This window comes from Pseudonaja textilis, chromosome 1, assembly GCF_049901715.1.
Source record: "Pseudonaja textilis isolate UNSWEBS1 chromosome 1, rPseTex1.2, whole genome shotgun sequence".
NCBI lineage: Eukaryota > Metazoa > Chordata > Lepidosauria > Squamata > Elapidae > Pseudonaja > Pseudonaja textilis.
The window spans coordinates 4,146,992-4,161,968 of record NC_141990.1 but is presented as its reverse complement, the minus strand read 5'-3'; the positions used below and the strand labels follow the sequence as shown (position 1 = coordinate 4,161,968).

General features: G+C 45.1%; 1 protein-coding gene across 1 annotated transcript in view; it reads right to left on the bottom strand.

Annotated features, from left to right (window-relative positions):
* ULK2 (unc-51 like autophagy activating kinase 2) overlaps nt 1-14,977 on the bottom strand; it is a 143,708-nt gene that overhangs the window by 83,693 nt on the left and 45,038 nt on the right. The window contains exons 5-8 of the mRNA XM_087924738.1: nt 13,883-13,919; nt 6,728-6,901; nt 2,807-2,880; nt 372-473 (exon numbers count right to left, since the gene is read on the bottom strand). Coding sequence (XP_087780864.1) covers nt 372-473; nt 2,807-2,880; nt 6,728-6,901; nt 13,883-13,919 — 387 coding nt within the window. The remainder of the gene's footprint in view (nt 1-371; nt 474-2,806; nt 2,881-6,727; nt 6,902-13,882; nt 13,920-14,977) is intronic.

Sequence of the window (14,977 nt, the reverse complement as noted above, 5' to 3'; positions counted from 1 at the left end):
TGAAAAGAGAGCAAACTCCACTCCCTTCTAGCACTGATGTTACCTAGTTAGGTTATGAAATGTCTGCTAGCAACCTACCAAGTTCAGAGAGCATTAACAACCAACCAACCAACCTTCATTCATTCACCCACCCGCAACCAAGGAACTAACCAATGAGCCACCAAGGAACCTCACCAACACTAGCAGAACAAACCGTTAGTATATATGAAAAGAGCGGAAATCTCATTCCCTTCTAGCACTGATGACGTTATCTAGCTGGGTCATGAAACGTTCTGCAAGAAAACCACCCAGCTCAGAGAGCCCCAAAGGACCCCCACATTTCCATCCTGAGCCACCTGAGTCTCCTTTAGTGTTTTATTCTCTGCGCTCACCTGAAAGGGTGGCTTCCCAACCAGACACTGGTAGATGACGGTGCCTATACTCCACAGGTCGGCTTTAGCATCGTAATGCTGCGACATGATCACTTCTGGGGCCTAGGAAATAAAAAGGAGATTGAGTGACAGGAGGGAGGGAGCAGCTGTGGGAGAGAACAGCACTGAGCGGACAGGTGTGTAAGTTAATGCATAGCAGGGAGGGAAATATTTACACTTCCCACAATCTTAGCAAAACAACCCAATTTGCACCCCCCTCTTCCTTCTCACCCATTCCTTCCCAGCTTTCGCTCAGGTGGGGTTAGAAGGAACCAGTCCTTATCACCCCTCCCTTTTTTCTCCCATTCTCCAAGGGTTGCAAAAAAAAAAGTGGGGAGTTGTTTTCCCCTTCTTTGCTGGCTTTATATCAAAGGGGCCGTTTTCTCACGCCGAATTTTTCAGCAAGGGCTTAAAACGATTCCTTTCTGTTGACGATGAAATTCTTTCCTTTAATTTATCGCACGGAGCTTAAGTCTGGTCGTTTGGGTTTGCTCCAAAGCTTTTTTTTTTTTTTTTTTTGCAAGTTTCCTTAAAATATTCGGTGTATTTCTGGGCATTTTCAAAAGCCGCTTCCAGATTATTATTTTTTTTTTTAAAAAAAAAAAGGCTGTCTTTTTAAACAAGACTGGTTCATTTCGTTGTGTTCACACAAGGTCCTTAATGTATTCAGGTGCATTTGTAAAATATCAACAAGCTTAGCGAACACTTCAGTGTTTGTTAAATTTATGGTTCTATGCATTGGGCCAACTTAAGAAACCGAGTTAGTAATCTGGCTAACGGTGACATAAATGAGCCAGTTTGGTTTAGTGGTTAAGGTACCAGGCTACAAAATAAGGAGACCGTGAGTTCTAGTTCTGCCTTAGGTATGAAAGCCAGCTGAGGGACTTTGGGCCAATCACCAGGAGACTGTGAGTTCTAGTCCCGCCTTAGCCATGAAAGTCAGCTGGTTTTTTTTTTTTTTTTTGTAAATTTTATTTGAGTTTTCACAAAGAGAAAAAAATACAGATAAAACATCTTTTTGAAAGCAGCATAATCCCGGGTTACATTTCTTCGTACAGACACAAATTCAGGTTCATGCTCATTTTTATATTCTATTCCATATCTTATTACTATTTTACATTTTCTGCATGGCTTCTCCCACCTTTTAATCTTCTCAATTTTATTTTAATTCTCTCATCTCAATTCAAATCATTGTATTTATATTTTTTGCCTGTCCTGTTTCAATTATCTATTATCTTTTCTCATTAAACAAAATTTCTCCTGTGGTTACTGATTGGAGTATGACGCCTTTATATCTTTTCCCTAAAGTTGTAACATTCAATATAATACATAACTTCCATTCGGATTCTGCTTGGTACATTTTTAGTTGTTGCTTTTACAATTTAACCCGGTCAGCCAGAACTTTCACTTCTTATCTTCCTCCTGCACATTCTTTTCCGGTCGAGTTCTTCTTTGTGGTGGCCATTTCTGACCACGGCTGCAACCGCCTTTGGGAAAGGGAGTAATGGCCAGCTGAGGAGGAGAGATGCGGCTCTCCTCAACCCTGCTGGCGGTCTCCCCACTCTTCACCACCTCTACGGGGTGGCTTAGCCCCAAAACCAGCCGGCTTGGGGCGCTCCAGCGGTGTGCCCAGACAGAAACTGCGCACGATCGCGGATTTCTGTCTGTCGCTGAAGCCCTTCAAACCGGAAGTCAGCTGGGTGGTTTTTGGCCCATCACCGGAAGGCAGTGAGTTCTAGTCCTGCCTTAGACATGAAAGCTGGCTGGGTAATTTTTGGCCCATCACCAGGTGACTGTGAGTTCTAGTCTCACCTTAGCCATGAAAGTCAGCTGGGTGACTTTTGGCCCATCGCCAGGAGACGGTGTGTTCCAGTCCCGCCATATGCATGAAACACCCAGCTGGGTGACTTGTGGCCGGTCACCAGGAGACGGTGAATTCTAGTTCCGCCTTAGGTATGAAAGCCAGCTGGGTGACGTTGGCCAGTCCTTCTCTCTTAACACAACTCACCTTACAGGGTCGTTGTGGGGAAAATGGGAGGAGGAAAGAATTTTATGCATGTTCACCAGCTTGAGTTACTTACAAAGTAATAAAATGGGGGCTAAAAATAAAAACAATACAATAAAATAATAAATGTGCCCAATAAAAGAGAGACAGATAAAACCCTGGATTTTGAACCCATTTAACCTTCAAGTCTCATCTTTGCTATGAGATTTCTAGGTGGTTTTTCATAAGCCCCCTGGATTTCATCTTCGGTTCTCTGCGCCCAATCTAGAGCCATCGCGCAGAAGGGAGTGAAGATTACCAAGGACCTGTGCACAGCCGAAGCTGCCCTAACCTTAAATACTAGCTGCAAAGCTGCACCTACAGCCAAAGAAAACCAAGGGTCTTCACTCACCATATACATCGGGGAACCGCAGAGAGTAGCCGCCATCATGTTGCTCTGGAGGTAACGGGCAAACCCAAAGTCAGCTGTTTAAAGAAAAAACAGAGCACAGTTGAGCGCTCAACCGCTAATAACAGAAGAGTCAGGTGGGGCTTTGGAGGTCTTCTAGTCCAACCCCCTGTGCAGGCAGGAGGACCAAGGTAGGTGTAATATGGCCCAACCTCTCCCAATCTGGGACCTCCACAGATCTGTGGGTTTGACTCCCACATCTCCCAATAGGTCAGAAAATAAGATTTGGTATATCCAACTTTGCATGGAAAATGTTTCTGGACTTTGTGCTTGGGGCAGGAAAAAAAAACCCTGAAAAACCCTTGGATGCTGGGTTTTATTGATTAATATACTTTGCTATAGAAATGACTGGTTGGTAAAGTTAAAAGTGGAGGTTGCAATCGTATTTTGTACTTTACTGCACTGAAAAAAAAAAATGGAAGTTGATTTTTTTTCCCCTTTTCCTTTTCTCCTGCACCTATAACCTCCCTTCTCTCTTTCTTGTTTTCCAACCATCTCCATTTTCACATTCTTTCAATTTTAATAAAATCCTTTCGAGGAAGGGGAGGACATTTGAGAGGGTGGGAGTGAATGCCTTACCAAGACCTCTTCACTTCATGACTCCTTCCAGCATAATTCCAAGCTGGTGCACCGAGAGGTGAAATCACCAGACCGGAGGTTTATGAATTGTGTTCTACGATCGACGGAAGCGGTTCAAGAATGTGAACAAGAGTCTGCCTTGTTCAAATCCGTCGCAAGGTCAAACATTAATGCTGACCGTGGGGAAGCTTCATCCAATTGTGCAATTGTAAGTCAATCAGAGCTAACCTTTAATGCGACGATGGCCAACCTTGGAGGTTTGGCGGGTCACCAGTTAAGAAAATGCCTATCTTAACTCTGCTAGTGTGTCACGCCCTGTCCGCTCCAAACTCTTCTGAACCCCCCTCTGGAAGTCACGTGAGATTACCCTTCCCTTGTGGAGCCTCCTGGGCCACACAAAATAGTGCAAATATGCTTGCACAATTTTCGGATGCCTATTGGTTCTGTAAGAGCACGGTGCCAGAGCTCCGGCAGTGACCCCCATTTAAATCATGAGTCTTGAGCCGAACTTCCAAAACTTAAAGGAAGATTTATGAGGAGTAAACATGCCGGCACTGCCTGGGTGTAGCCGACTCTGAGGCACATCATTCATTGTCACCCTTGACCCTGTTTTTTCCCCCACCTCCCCTGGGCGTATCGTAATTCATATTCTCCAATGGGACATATCCATAGCCCAGAGTCATCAATCATGTTCTCCAGTTAGAATTTTGCACAGCAGAAACTTCCATCACCTAGAACCATGATGGCGAACCTATGGCACGTGTGCCACAGGAGGCACACGGAGCCATTTGTGCCGGCACGCAAGCTACAGGCAAACTTACCTCACTGCGCATGTGTGCACCTCACAGCTGATTTTCGGTGGATTTGAGGCCTTTTTCGGCCTCCCAAAGGCTTGAGGAAAGCTTCTTCAGGCGTCTGCAGGCTTTGTAGGCTGAAAACTAGCCCTGTTTTGTCACTTCCTGTTTTTCCGAACATACCGGAAGTGATGAACAGGCCTAGTTTTCGGCCTGCAAAGCCTGCAGAAGCCTTCCTCAAGCCTTTGGGAAGCCGAAAAAGGCCTCAAACCCACCGAAAATCAGCTGTGAGGCGCAGTGCAGGTAAGGGGGCGCGCCTCACAGCTGAGGTGGGGGGGGGATTGCGCGTGCATGTGTAGGGGTGTGGGGAGGTGCACATTGCCTTCTGGGTGCTGGCACGCGAGTGCGAGCGTGCAAGCCCATGCACCATTTTTGGCACAGGAGCCCAAAAGATTAGCCACCACTGACCTAGAAACTATCTTTGAAAACATTTATGGAATGCAAGCTGCAAACTGTTTCCACCTCCCTTTCTGCTGGCAACTCTAAAAAGACCATAGAAATATTTTATGAGTTGACACAAGGATCTCTTGTACGATTTTACAACGATCCAAAGACCTGTGTGTGTGTGTGTGTGTGTGTGTGTGTCTAGGACAAGTCACCAAAGCCAAGTCACCGCAGTCAACACGCCGTGGGACAATTCAACGCTAAATTATTTCATTCAGTTCCTTTTATTATTGGTGACCACGTTTTTCACTGAAATTATTGTAAGTCTTTGTATTTCGGGATTGGCTTTTATTATTACTGGCCATGGTTCCATCAAAATTAATTTAACTTTTGTATTTGTTGAAATTGTCCCATGGTGAGTTGTTAAAAGCTGCTCCAGAGGCAACTGGGCTTTCTTGGTTTTTTTCTTGGGAAGACGTTTCGCTTCTCATCCGAGGAGCTTCTTCAGCTCTGACTGAATGGTGGGGAATGGAAGGATTTATGTTCCTTGCGGACAGCTGGTCATTTGCATCCTTTTAGAGGGTCGTTGAGGCCACTTGGAGGTTTATCTTTGTTCTCAGGGTCACCTGAGTAGTGCAAATAGATGGGGAAGGGGTGGGTGAGAATATTTGGGGGAAAGCGAAAGTAACTGCCTTATTTCCCTGAGGCACTGCTTCAAGGTTGCACGCCTGGGAGAAGAAAGCGGGTAGCTTCGAAGTGACCGTCCCGAAAACAACTAGCTTGAACCCGATTGGTCATTATGGATCAGCGATGGGAGGCAGTTATGGAAGGGAAAAGTTGAACTTAGGGATTTTGGCATGCGATGATCCAGTTCTGGCTATGCATTACTGCGATACACCTGACTTCTAATAAAATTATACCTTCCTCAACAAATGGAGCCAAGGATCATTTCAGGTTTAAGTGCTGGCAGGTGTCAACTCTAAAGCTGACCTGATCGGAGCCGTTTTGTCGCTTCAGTATTGCTACACTGGAGCTGAGAGATAAGGGTAGGGGAAGAGAGAGGTGATGACCCGTAGTCTCTCAAAATAACCCCAAACCCAAAAACATATATTAAAGTCCGGTAAAGCCTTCGACTTAACTTCCGTGTTTTATTAGGCACAGTTTAAAGTCACCAAAGTAAATAAGGAGGCAAACGGAAAACCAAAACAAACCGCATTGAGGAGAGTTCTGAAGCAAGCCGAGATAACTAATTATAAACTCCAGGAAAATAACCGAAAAAAGTCCACGGGAAGAACCCAGCAAAGATAAGCCTCTTTCAAGGTGAACACTGATTGACTTCAGCAATTCTAACTGCGCAGTTGCAAACTTATATACATAGCTCCCGACTGCAAGCCAGGAGGAGGATCATGGTAATCTCCCTTTGAGTAGACCTCGCTTTTCCCTGATCCTCTCCTCCCTGCGTGCCCTAGGATGGAGACGGGATGGGCCTGGGTCTTCCTCGGACTGCCCAGCCTCTGCCTCTGCCCTTCCCCAGCCTCCTCCACCACCTCTGGTGCCACACTCCCACTCCCTGTGGGCTGTTCCTCCTCTTCCTCAGAGTCAGACTTCACCAGGGGCATTATAAGAGATAGCTGGGGTTATATTGTAGCCAAAACAAAATAATTTCTCTTGGGAACCAAGGATATTCTTACACCTGGTCAGAGAGAAGAGGAGTGATGATACCTGGCAACCAGACAACATCTGGATTGGACCATGTGACTGTTTGTTTGGGAAAAGGGGGAAAAAAACTTTCATTTTGAATTAGATGAAAGCAACGGGAACCTTCGCAGTTGGTTTTCACCAGATCTGTGTCAACACGATAGATCACAATAAAGCTGTTCTCTGAGGAATCTACCGGCCTTGTAGGTTTGCTTGATACGGGTCTATTATTTGGAACCCCGACACCAGGTCTGACAAGCCCGCTGTGGCTTTTCAAAGTAACTTTTGAGGGGGGGCTAGCTCCCTCGTGCGGGGGGAGTCCGCGGCGGGGCAATCGGCTCCGACTTGCCTATCTTGACGCGGATGCCGCTGACGTTCGACTTCCTGCGACTGGCGTACGACAGCAGGATGTTCTGCGGCTTCAGGTCCCTGTGGATGATGCCTTTGCCGTGGAGAACGCGCATGGCAGCCGCGATCTGCTGCAGGAAGACCCGGATGGTATCCTCGCTGAGCGTCCCTTTGGCTGGCAGGAAAGGGAGGAGGGCAGGGCAAAGTTATTTCTTTTTTTTTAAAAAAAACGACAACGATTTTTTTAAATTAAATTTTACACAATTAAAAACAACACAAAGGTCAGGGCTCCAACAAATCCCCACCTCGTTCAAAGCAAAAGTCTCCAGCCGCATCTCAGAAAAAGTAAATTGGTTTATTGGAAATTGCCATGTTGGCGCGTGGCTGGGTGCAGCCGGTACTAAATCGCATCATACATTTCCCCCTTGACCCTGGTCTTTTCCCCAACCCCTGGATGTGGCTTCTCCCATCGGACACATCTGTCTCCAAGAGTCATCCATCCATCATGCTCTCCAGTAACCTTCTTATGCTCCGACAACTTTGGGCTGCTGAGTTGATATCTAGGCACTTAAGGAATGCACTGTTTTCCCCCACTCCCTTTTCCTGGCCGCTAAAAAGACCAAAGGAGTATCTTTTTAGTTGACAACAAATACAAAACAAAACAACACACGGACCATTTTTACAATGTTGTGACATCTACTTTCCCAGTTTTTGTCAACTATCTACCTACATATATACAGAAGCCTGATGATGGCAGGTGAGATTCTGCCGAAACGTCGCTACAACTTTAAAAGCACAACTACAATGATGTGGGAAAATACCCGAACAAAGCTCAATGCCCTACATATATTTATATATACATTTGTTTATATTATTGTTTTATTCTTGCTGTCCAATCATCCATAACAAATTATAGTATTTTTTTCCAGACTGTATAACATTCCTTCTCTTCCCTCTCTTGTAATTCCAACGTGAGTTTTGTCATTTCTGCACAATCCATAATTTTCTTTATTAATCGTACTGCCTGTGGGGGTACTATCTAGTTTCCAATCTTGGGCCTACTAGGTTATTCTTGCTGCTGTTAGAATGTGTACTCTGAGGTATTCAATTTCTTTCTTAAATGTTCCTCTAATTATCCCTAAGAAAAACGTTTCAGGCTTAAGTTCTAATTGAAATCCAGTAATTTCTTGCAACCATGTTCTAATTTTATTCCAGTATTCTTTTCTTTTGGGCCAGGACCAGCATATGTGAAAGAAAGTGCCCTGTTTATTTTTGCACTTCCAGCATTCAGGATTCATATTTGGGTAAATTTCCGCCAATCTTGCTGGTGCTAGATGCCAACGATAAAACATTTTGTAAAGGTTGTCCTTATACGCAACAGCCAATTTCAGAAAATTGCACTCTGACTGGGTTCTCCTTCATACGATAGTTCTTGATTTCTGAACATAACTGATCCCAAAATTTATGTTGCTAAGCAAGACAGTGGTAAAGTCAGTTTTGCCCCATTTGGGGACCTTTCTTTCTTTTTTCTTTTTTAAATTTTATTTATGCCTTTTTTCTTCTTCTTTAAAATACACAAATGCTTATTAAACAGTGTATTGTCTGGATCAATTTATTTATACATTCATAAAATACTAGTAGTGACAATAGTAATCCTATGACAGTAATGTTTGCTTATGAATAATAAAATTCTTACATAATTTACTTATACATATTAGTAATCGTTCATCCTCTAATTTCTACTCCTTTTGCACCTCTATAACTGTCTGGTTTGGTTCTGCAACCCAACAGGACAGACACAGACTCCAGAGAGTGATTAGGACTGCAGAAAAAAACAATCACTACCCACCTGCCTTCCATTGAGGACCTGTATACTGCATGAGTCAAACAGAGGGCTGTGAAAATATCTACAGACCCCTCACATCCCAGACATAAACTGTTTCAACTCCTTCCCTCAAAATGACACTATAGAGCCCTGCACACCAGAACAACTAGACGCGAGGACAGTTTTTTTCCCCAACGCCATCACTCTGCTAAACAAATCATTCCCTCAACACTGTCCAACTACAGGTGAAACTCGAAAAATTAGAATGTCGTGCAAAAGTTCATTTATTTCAGTAATGCAACTTAAAAGATGAAACTAATATATAAGATAGACTCATTACATGCGAAGCAAGATAATTCAAGCCATGATTTGTCATAATTGAGATGATTATGGTTTACATGACTAATCACATAACTAATCACAGCTTGCAATATTTTGCTTTTCATGTAATGAGTCCATCTCATATATTAGGTTCACCCTCTAAGTTGCATTACTGAAATAAATGAACTTTTGCATGATATTCTAATTTTTCGAGTTTCACCTGTATTTACTATGTCTGCATTACTATCACTATTCATCTTCTCATCACTCCTAATCGCCCACCCCCTCCCACTTGTGACTGTATGACTGTAACTTAGTCCCTTGTATCCTTACGATTTATATTGACTGTTTCCTATATGACTTGACTGCTTATTGTACCCTATGACTATCATTAAGTGTTGTACCTTATGATTCTTAATGAATGTAACTTTCTTCTATGTAAGAGAGCATTTGCACCAAAGACAAATTCCTTGTGTGTCCAATCACACTTGGCCAATAAAAGAATTCTAGTCTATTCTTTTGTCTTTTTAAGGCCTTTTTCCTGCCACACTGTTACGTCAATCCCTGCAGTTGTTAAGTCAGTGACAAGGTTATTGAGTGAATTTGACTTCTCCGCTGAATTGGCCTTCTCGACCTTCAGATGAGGAGATTTCTGAGTAGAGCATTTTAGCCCATCAATCAGCTTAATTGAACCTTCGTGTGCGGACCTGATCTTTCTCGCCTGACCACGCCTTGAAACATGCAGTTTATCAGGCAGCCACAACCAGAGACGTCTAGAATTTGAATGACACCCATCCAGGCACGTCTGGCTGATGTGCTTTGGCTGGACTTTGACTTCTAATACTGAATAACAGCACGGGATTAACAAAAATGGGACTCAGATCCTGTATATCTGGACAGCAACAGACTTGATAGGACAACAAATACAGAGTAGTTCCTCGACTTATGACTACAATTGAGTCAGTGGTGGGATTCAATTTTTTTTTTTTTTTACGACCGGGCTCTGTGGGCGTGACTTGGTAGGTGTGGCAAGGGAAGGTTACTGCAAAATCCCCATTCCCTCCTCACCCCACTAACCTGCTTTCCAGCTCCGTTCTCCTGTGCAGGGCAACCAAAGGAGACCCCGCCGATCAGCTGGGACTTGATAGGAGGCAGGGAATAGGTGGGGGCGGGGCCAGTCAGAGGTGGGATTGGCCGGTTCTCCCAACTACTCAAAATTTCCGCTACCGGTTCTCCAGAACTGGTCAGAACCCGCTGAAGGCCACCTATGCACTGAGCCCCAAATGTCTGTTGTTCACTGAGACATTTGTTAAGTGAGTTTTGCCACATGTTCTGCACCTTTCCTGCCACTATGGTCAAGTGAAACACTGCAGTTCAATCAATCAGAACAGAGCTAGGAGGGACCCCGGAGGTCTTCTAGACCAGCCCTCTGCTCAAACAGGAGACCCTGTACACGTGATGGCAAATCTATGGCACACGTGCCTGAAGTGGCACGCAGAGCCATTTTTCTGGGCAAGTCAGCCATCGCCTGTTGCTCTTCTGGTCTTCGTGTGTGTATATATATCCAAAGGACCCTCTGTGGTTATTGTACAGTACTGCAAGCTACTTCTGCAGCCGGCTGCCTACGGTTTGGCAGTTCAAATCCCACCAGGCTCAAGGTTGACTCAGCTTTCCATCCTTCCGAGGTGGGTAAAATGAGGACCCAAATTGCTGGGGGAAAGAGGCTGACTCTGTAAACGGCTTTGAGAGGGCTATAAAGCACTATAATAAGTCTAAGTGCTATTGCTATATGCGCCAGAAACCAGAAGAACGGGTGGCCACTGCGCATGTGCATGCTGGAAACTGGAAGCTCTGCTTCCTGGCGTGTGCTTGCAGGCCAGGGAGCTGCTCTTCCGGTTTCCAGTGCTCCCCTTCCAGTACTTGGCGCCCAAAAGGTTCGCCAACACTGCCCTATACCAAGTGGTGGCTAACCTTTTGGGGCTCCTGTGCCAAAAATTGTGAGCGTGCTTGCAAGCTCACACTTGCGTGCCAGCACCCAAAATGCAATGCGCGCCGCCCCCTCCCCATGCCCTCTGCGCATACGCTCGCAATCCCCCACCCCCTTAACTGCACTGTACCTCACAGCTGATTTTTCGGCTGGTTTGAGGCCTTTTCGGCCGCCCGGAGGCTTGGAAAAAGCCTCTGCAAGGCTTTTCGGACTGAGTTATAGGCCTGTTTCGTCACTTCCGGTATTACAGGAAGTGACGAAACGGGCCTATAATTCAGGCCTGTTTCTGGCTTCCGGAAGGCCTCTGGAGCCCAGGGAGACCGTTTTTCCCTCCCAGAGGCCTGAGGGAAGCCTCCGGACTCTGGGGAAGGTGAAAATGCCCCTCCTGGAAGTTCCAGAAGTCCAGAAACGGGGCTGTTTCTGGCTTCCAGAGGCCCTCTGGAGCCTGGGGAGGCCGTTTCTCCCTCCCAGAGGCCTGAGGAAGCCTCCGGACTCTGGGGAAGGTGAAAATGCCCCTCCTGGAAGTTCCAGAAGTCCAGAAACGGGGCTGTTTCTGGCTTCCGGAAGGCCTCTGGAGCCTGGGGAGGCCGTTTTCTCCTCCCAGAGGCCTGAGGGAAGCCTCCGGACTCTGGGGAAGGTGAAAATGCCCCTCCTGGAAGTTCCAGAAGTCCAGAAACGGGGCTGTTTCTGGCTTCCAGAGGCCCTCTGGAGCCTGGGGGAGGCCGTTTTCTCCCTCCCAGAGGCCTGAGGGAAGCCTCCGGACTCTGGGGAAGGTGAAAATGCCCTCCTGGAAGTTCCAGAAGTCCAGAACGGGGCTGTTTCTGGCTTCCGGAAGGCCTCTGGAGCCTGGGGAGGCCGTTCTCCCTCCCAGAGGCCTGAGGGAAGCCTCCGGACTCTGGGGAAGGTGAAAATGCCCCTCCTGGAAGTTCCAGAAGTCCAGAACGGGGCTGTTTCTGGCTTCCAGAGCCCTCTGGAGCCTGGGGGAGGCGTTTTCTCCCTCCCAGAGGCCTGAGGGAAGCCTCCGGACTCTGGGGAAGGTGAAAATGCCCTCCTGGAAGTTCCAGAAGTCCAGAAACGGGGCTGTTTCTGGCTTCCGGAAGGCCTCTGGAGCCTGGGGAGGCCGTTTCTCCCTCCCAGAGGCCTGAGGGAAGCCTCCGGACTCTGGGGAAGGTGAAAATGCCCCTCCTGGAAGTTCCAGAAGTCCAGAAACGGGGCTGTTTCTGGCTTCCAGAGGCCCTCTGGAGCCCAGGGAGACGTTTTGCCCTCCCAGAGGCCTGAGGGAAGCCTCCGGACTCTGGGGAAGGTGAAAATGGCCCTCCCGGAAGTCCCAGTAGGCCATGCCCACCCCCACCATGACCACGCCCACCCGGCAACCGGGCAGAGAACTGGTTGTTGGGATTTTTGAATCCCACCCCAGCATCCCTAAAAAAATTCAGACATTTGGCAACTGGCTCATATTTATGACCTTTGCTGTGTCTCGGGATCCTGTGATCCCTTTTTTTTTTTGCGATCTTCTGACCAGCAAAGTCAACCAAGAAAGCCGGTTTCCTTTAACCCTCGTGTTTTACTAACTTAACAATGGCGGGGATTCACTTCACAACTTGAAAGGTCGTAAAATGGGGCAAAATTCACCCGATTAAATGTTTCCCTTAGCAACCAGAAATTTGGGGCTCAGTTGTGGTTCTTAAGTCGAGGACTACCTGTATCGGGCCAGAATTTTGTAGCCTGACACCTTGCTTCTCCGTGTCCCAGAAGGCCACGCTGGCTTCTGAAGGGCACAAAACATCTCACACACTTTCCCACAACAGCTGTGCAATGATGCTCGAAGTCCCAAAATAGCTTGCTTGAACTTTACAGCTTACTGGACCCTTAAAAAGTTATTTTCTCCTTAGTCTCCAAATCCTCTAGAAGGAAAAAAAAAAAGACGCTTTTCCAGAAATATGGTCCCTCCTGCTCCAGATCCTAACAGGAAAGGTCCAGAACCAGGAAATCAAAACAAGGGCAGCTATCTCTCAGGCCCAACTCCAAGTAGCCCTCGACTTACGACCACAATTGAGCCCACAATTTACGTTGCTAAGTGAGAAGTTTGTTAAGTTATTGAGTCTGTCATTTGCACCTTTATAACTGCCTGGTTTGGTTCTACAACCCAACAGGGTAGACACAGACTTCAGAGAGTAATTAGGACTGCAGAAAAAACTATGGTTACCAAGCTGCCTTCAACTGAGGACCTGTATCCTGCACGAGTAAAAAGAGGACTGTGAAAATATCTACACACCCCTCACATCCCGGACATAAACTGTTTCAACTCCTTCCCTCAAAACGACGCTATAGAGCCCTGCATACCAGAACAACTAGACACAGGGACAGTTTTTTCCCGAAGGCCATCACTCTGCTAAACAAATCATTCCCTCAACACTGTCCAACTATTGACAAAATCTGCACTACTATTACTATTAATCTTCTCATCGCACCTTATCACCAACCCCGTCCCATTTGTGACTGTTTGACTAACTTTGTCGCTTGTATCCTTCCAATTTATATTGACTGTTTCCTAGTATGATTTGGTTGCTTATTGTACCATATGAGTAGAGGAACTGGGGTGGTGGTGGTGGTGGTGGTTGGCTCTCTGTTTACCCCGATCAAGGAATTACTAATTCAAGACAAACAAACAATAAACCACAGCCTAACCAAGGAACCACCAAAACGCTCCCAACAAACGCTTGACAAGGCAAGCCTAAACAGAAAGCAACCACACACACCCTTCCCATCTAGCACTGATGATGTTACCTAGTGGGGGTCATGAAATGTCTGCAAACAAACCACCAGGCTCAAAGAGTCCCAAGGGCCCCACAGGTCAACTCTACCTACAAATATTCTCTTTGATCAGTCATCTGGGATGAGGGTTCTCCAGCCATCAACAGCACTGTTACCTTTTCCTACTCTCAGCTAGAAACAAGCAAGAAGAGGGGACTGTGAGGCCACTTGGCCACGAGAGGATGCAGGTTAAGGACAAGAACTCTTACCTTGCAAATAATCGGCTAGGTCTCCACCATTGCAATACTGTGAAAGAGAAGAAGAAGGAAGGACCAGTATCAGAAGGGATGAAGGCTATAAGCTGGTCTATTTGACCTAAAACCTCTCCACACGTCCCATCAATTTTAAATTTTATAGACTGTTTTTATGTTTTAATATTGTATTGTACGGCACCCACCAGAGTCCTTCTGTGAGGAAGATGGGCGATTGCAAAATGTCAAATAAAATCAAAATAAAATATATACCTACTAGTTCAGTAGTTAAGTAGTTATAGTTCAGTAGTTATATTGTTACTATAGTTAATATAGTATTAGTAAAAGTATTAGTATAGTATAGATTAGAAGAATGGAATAGAATAAAAGAATAGAATCAAATAGAATTGAATGAATAAAGAATTGAATCAATTAGATTAGAACCAAATAGAAGAATAGAATAGAAGAATTAGAATAGAATCCAATAGAATAGAACAGAAGAATAGAATAGAATCAAATAGAATAGAACAGAGGAATAGAATAGAATCAAAAAGAAGAATAGAACAGAAGAATAGAATAGAATCAAATAGAAGAATAGAATAGAATCAAATAGAATAATTGAATCAATTAGATGATAATCAAATAGAAGAATAGAAGAATTAGAATAGAATAGAATCAAATAGAATAGAACAGAGGAATAGAAGAATAAAATAGAATCAAATAGAATAATTGAATCGATTAGATTATAATCAAATAGAATAATAGAAGAACTAGAATAGAATAGAATCAAATAGAATAGAAGAATAGAATAGAATCAAATAAAAGAATAGAATAGAATCAAACAGAATAGAATAAGACCCTCAGAAGGGACCTTAGAGGTCTTCTAGTCCAACCCCCGGGCTTAGGCAGGAAACCCTATACCATTTCAGACAAGAAGTTCAACAAAATCCAAAGTCCCCAGACTGGTTTCCTCGCTTGCCCAAAGCTCTTTCTCTTGATTTCAATTTTCAGATTGAACTAAGGGGAATTTTTGCTCACTCCCAGCACTGCACATTACATGAATGTGTTAACCTTAAGTATAAACCATGGTTCTTCTAACCCCGGACATAACGG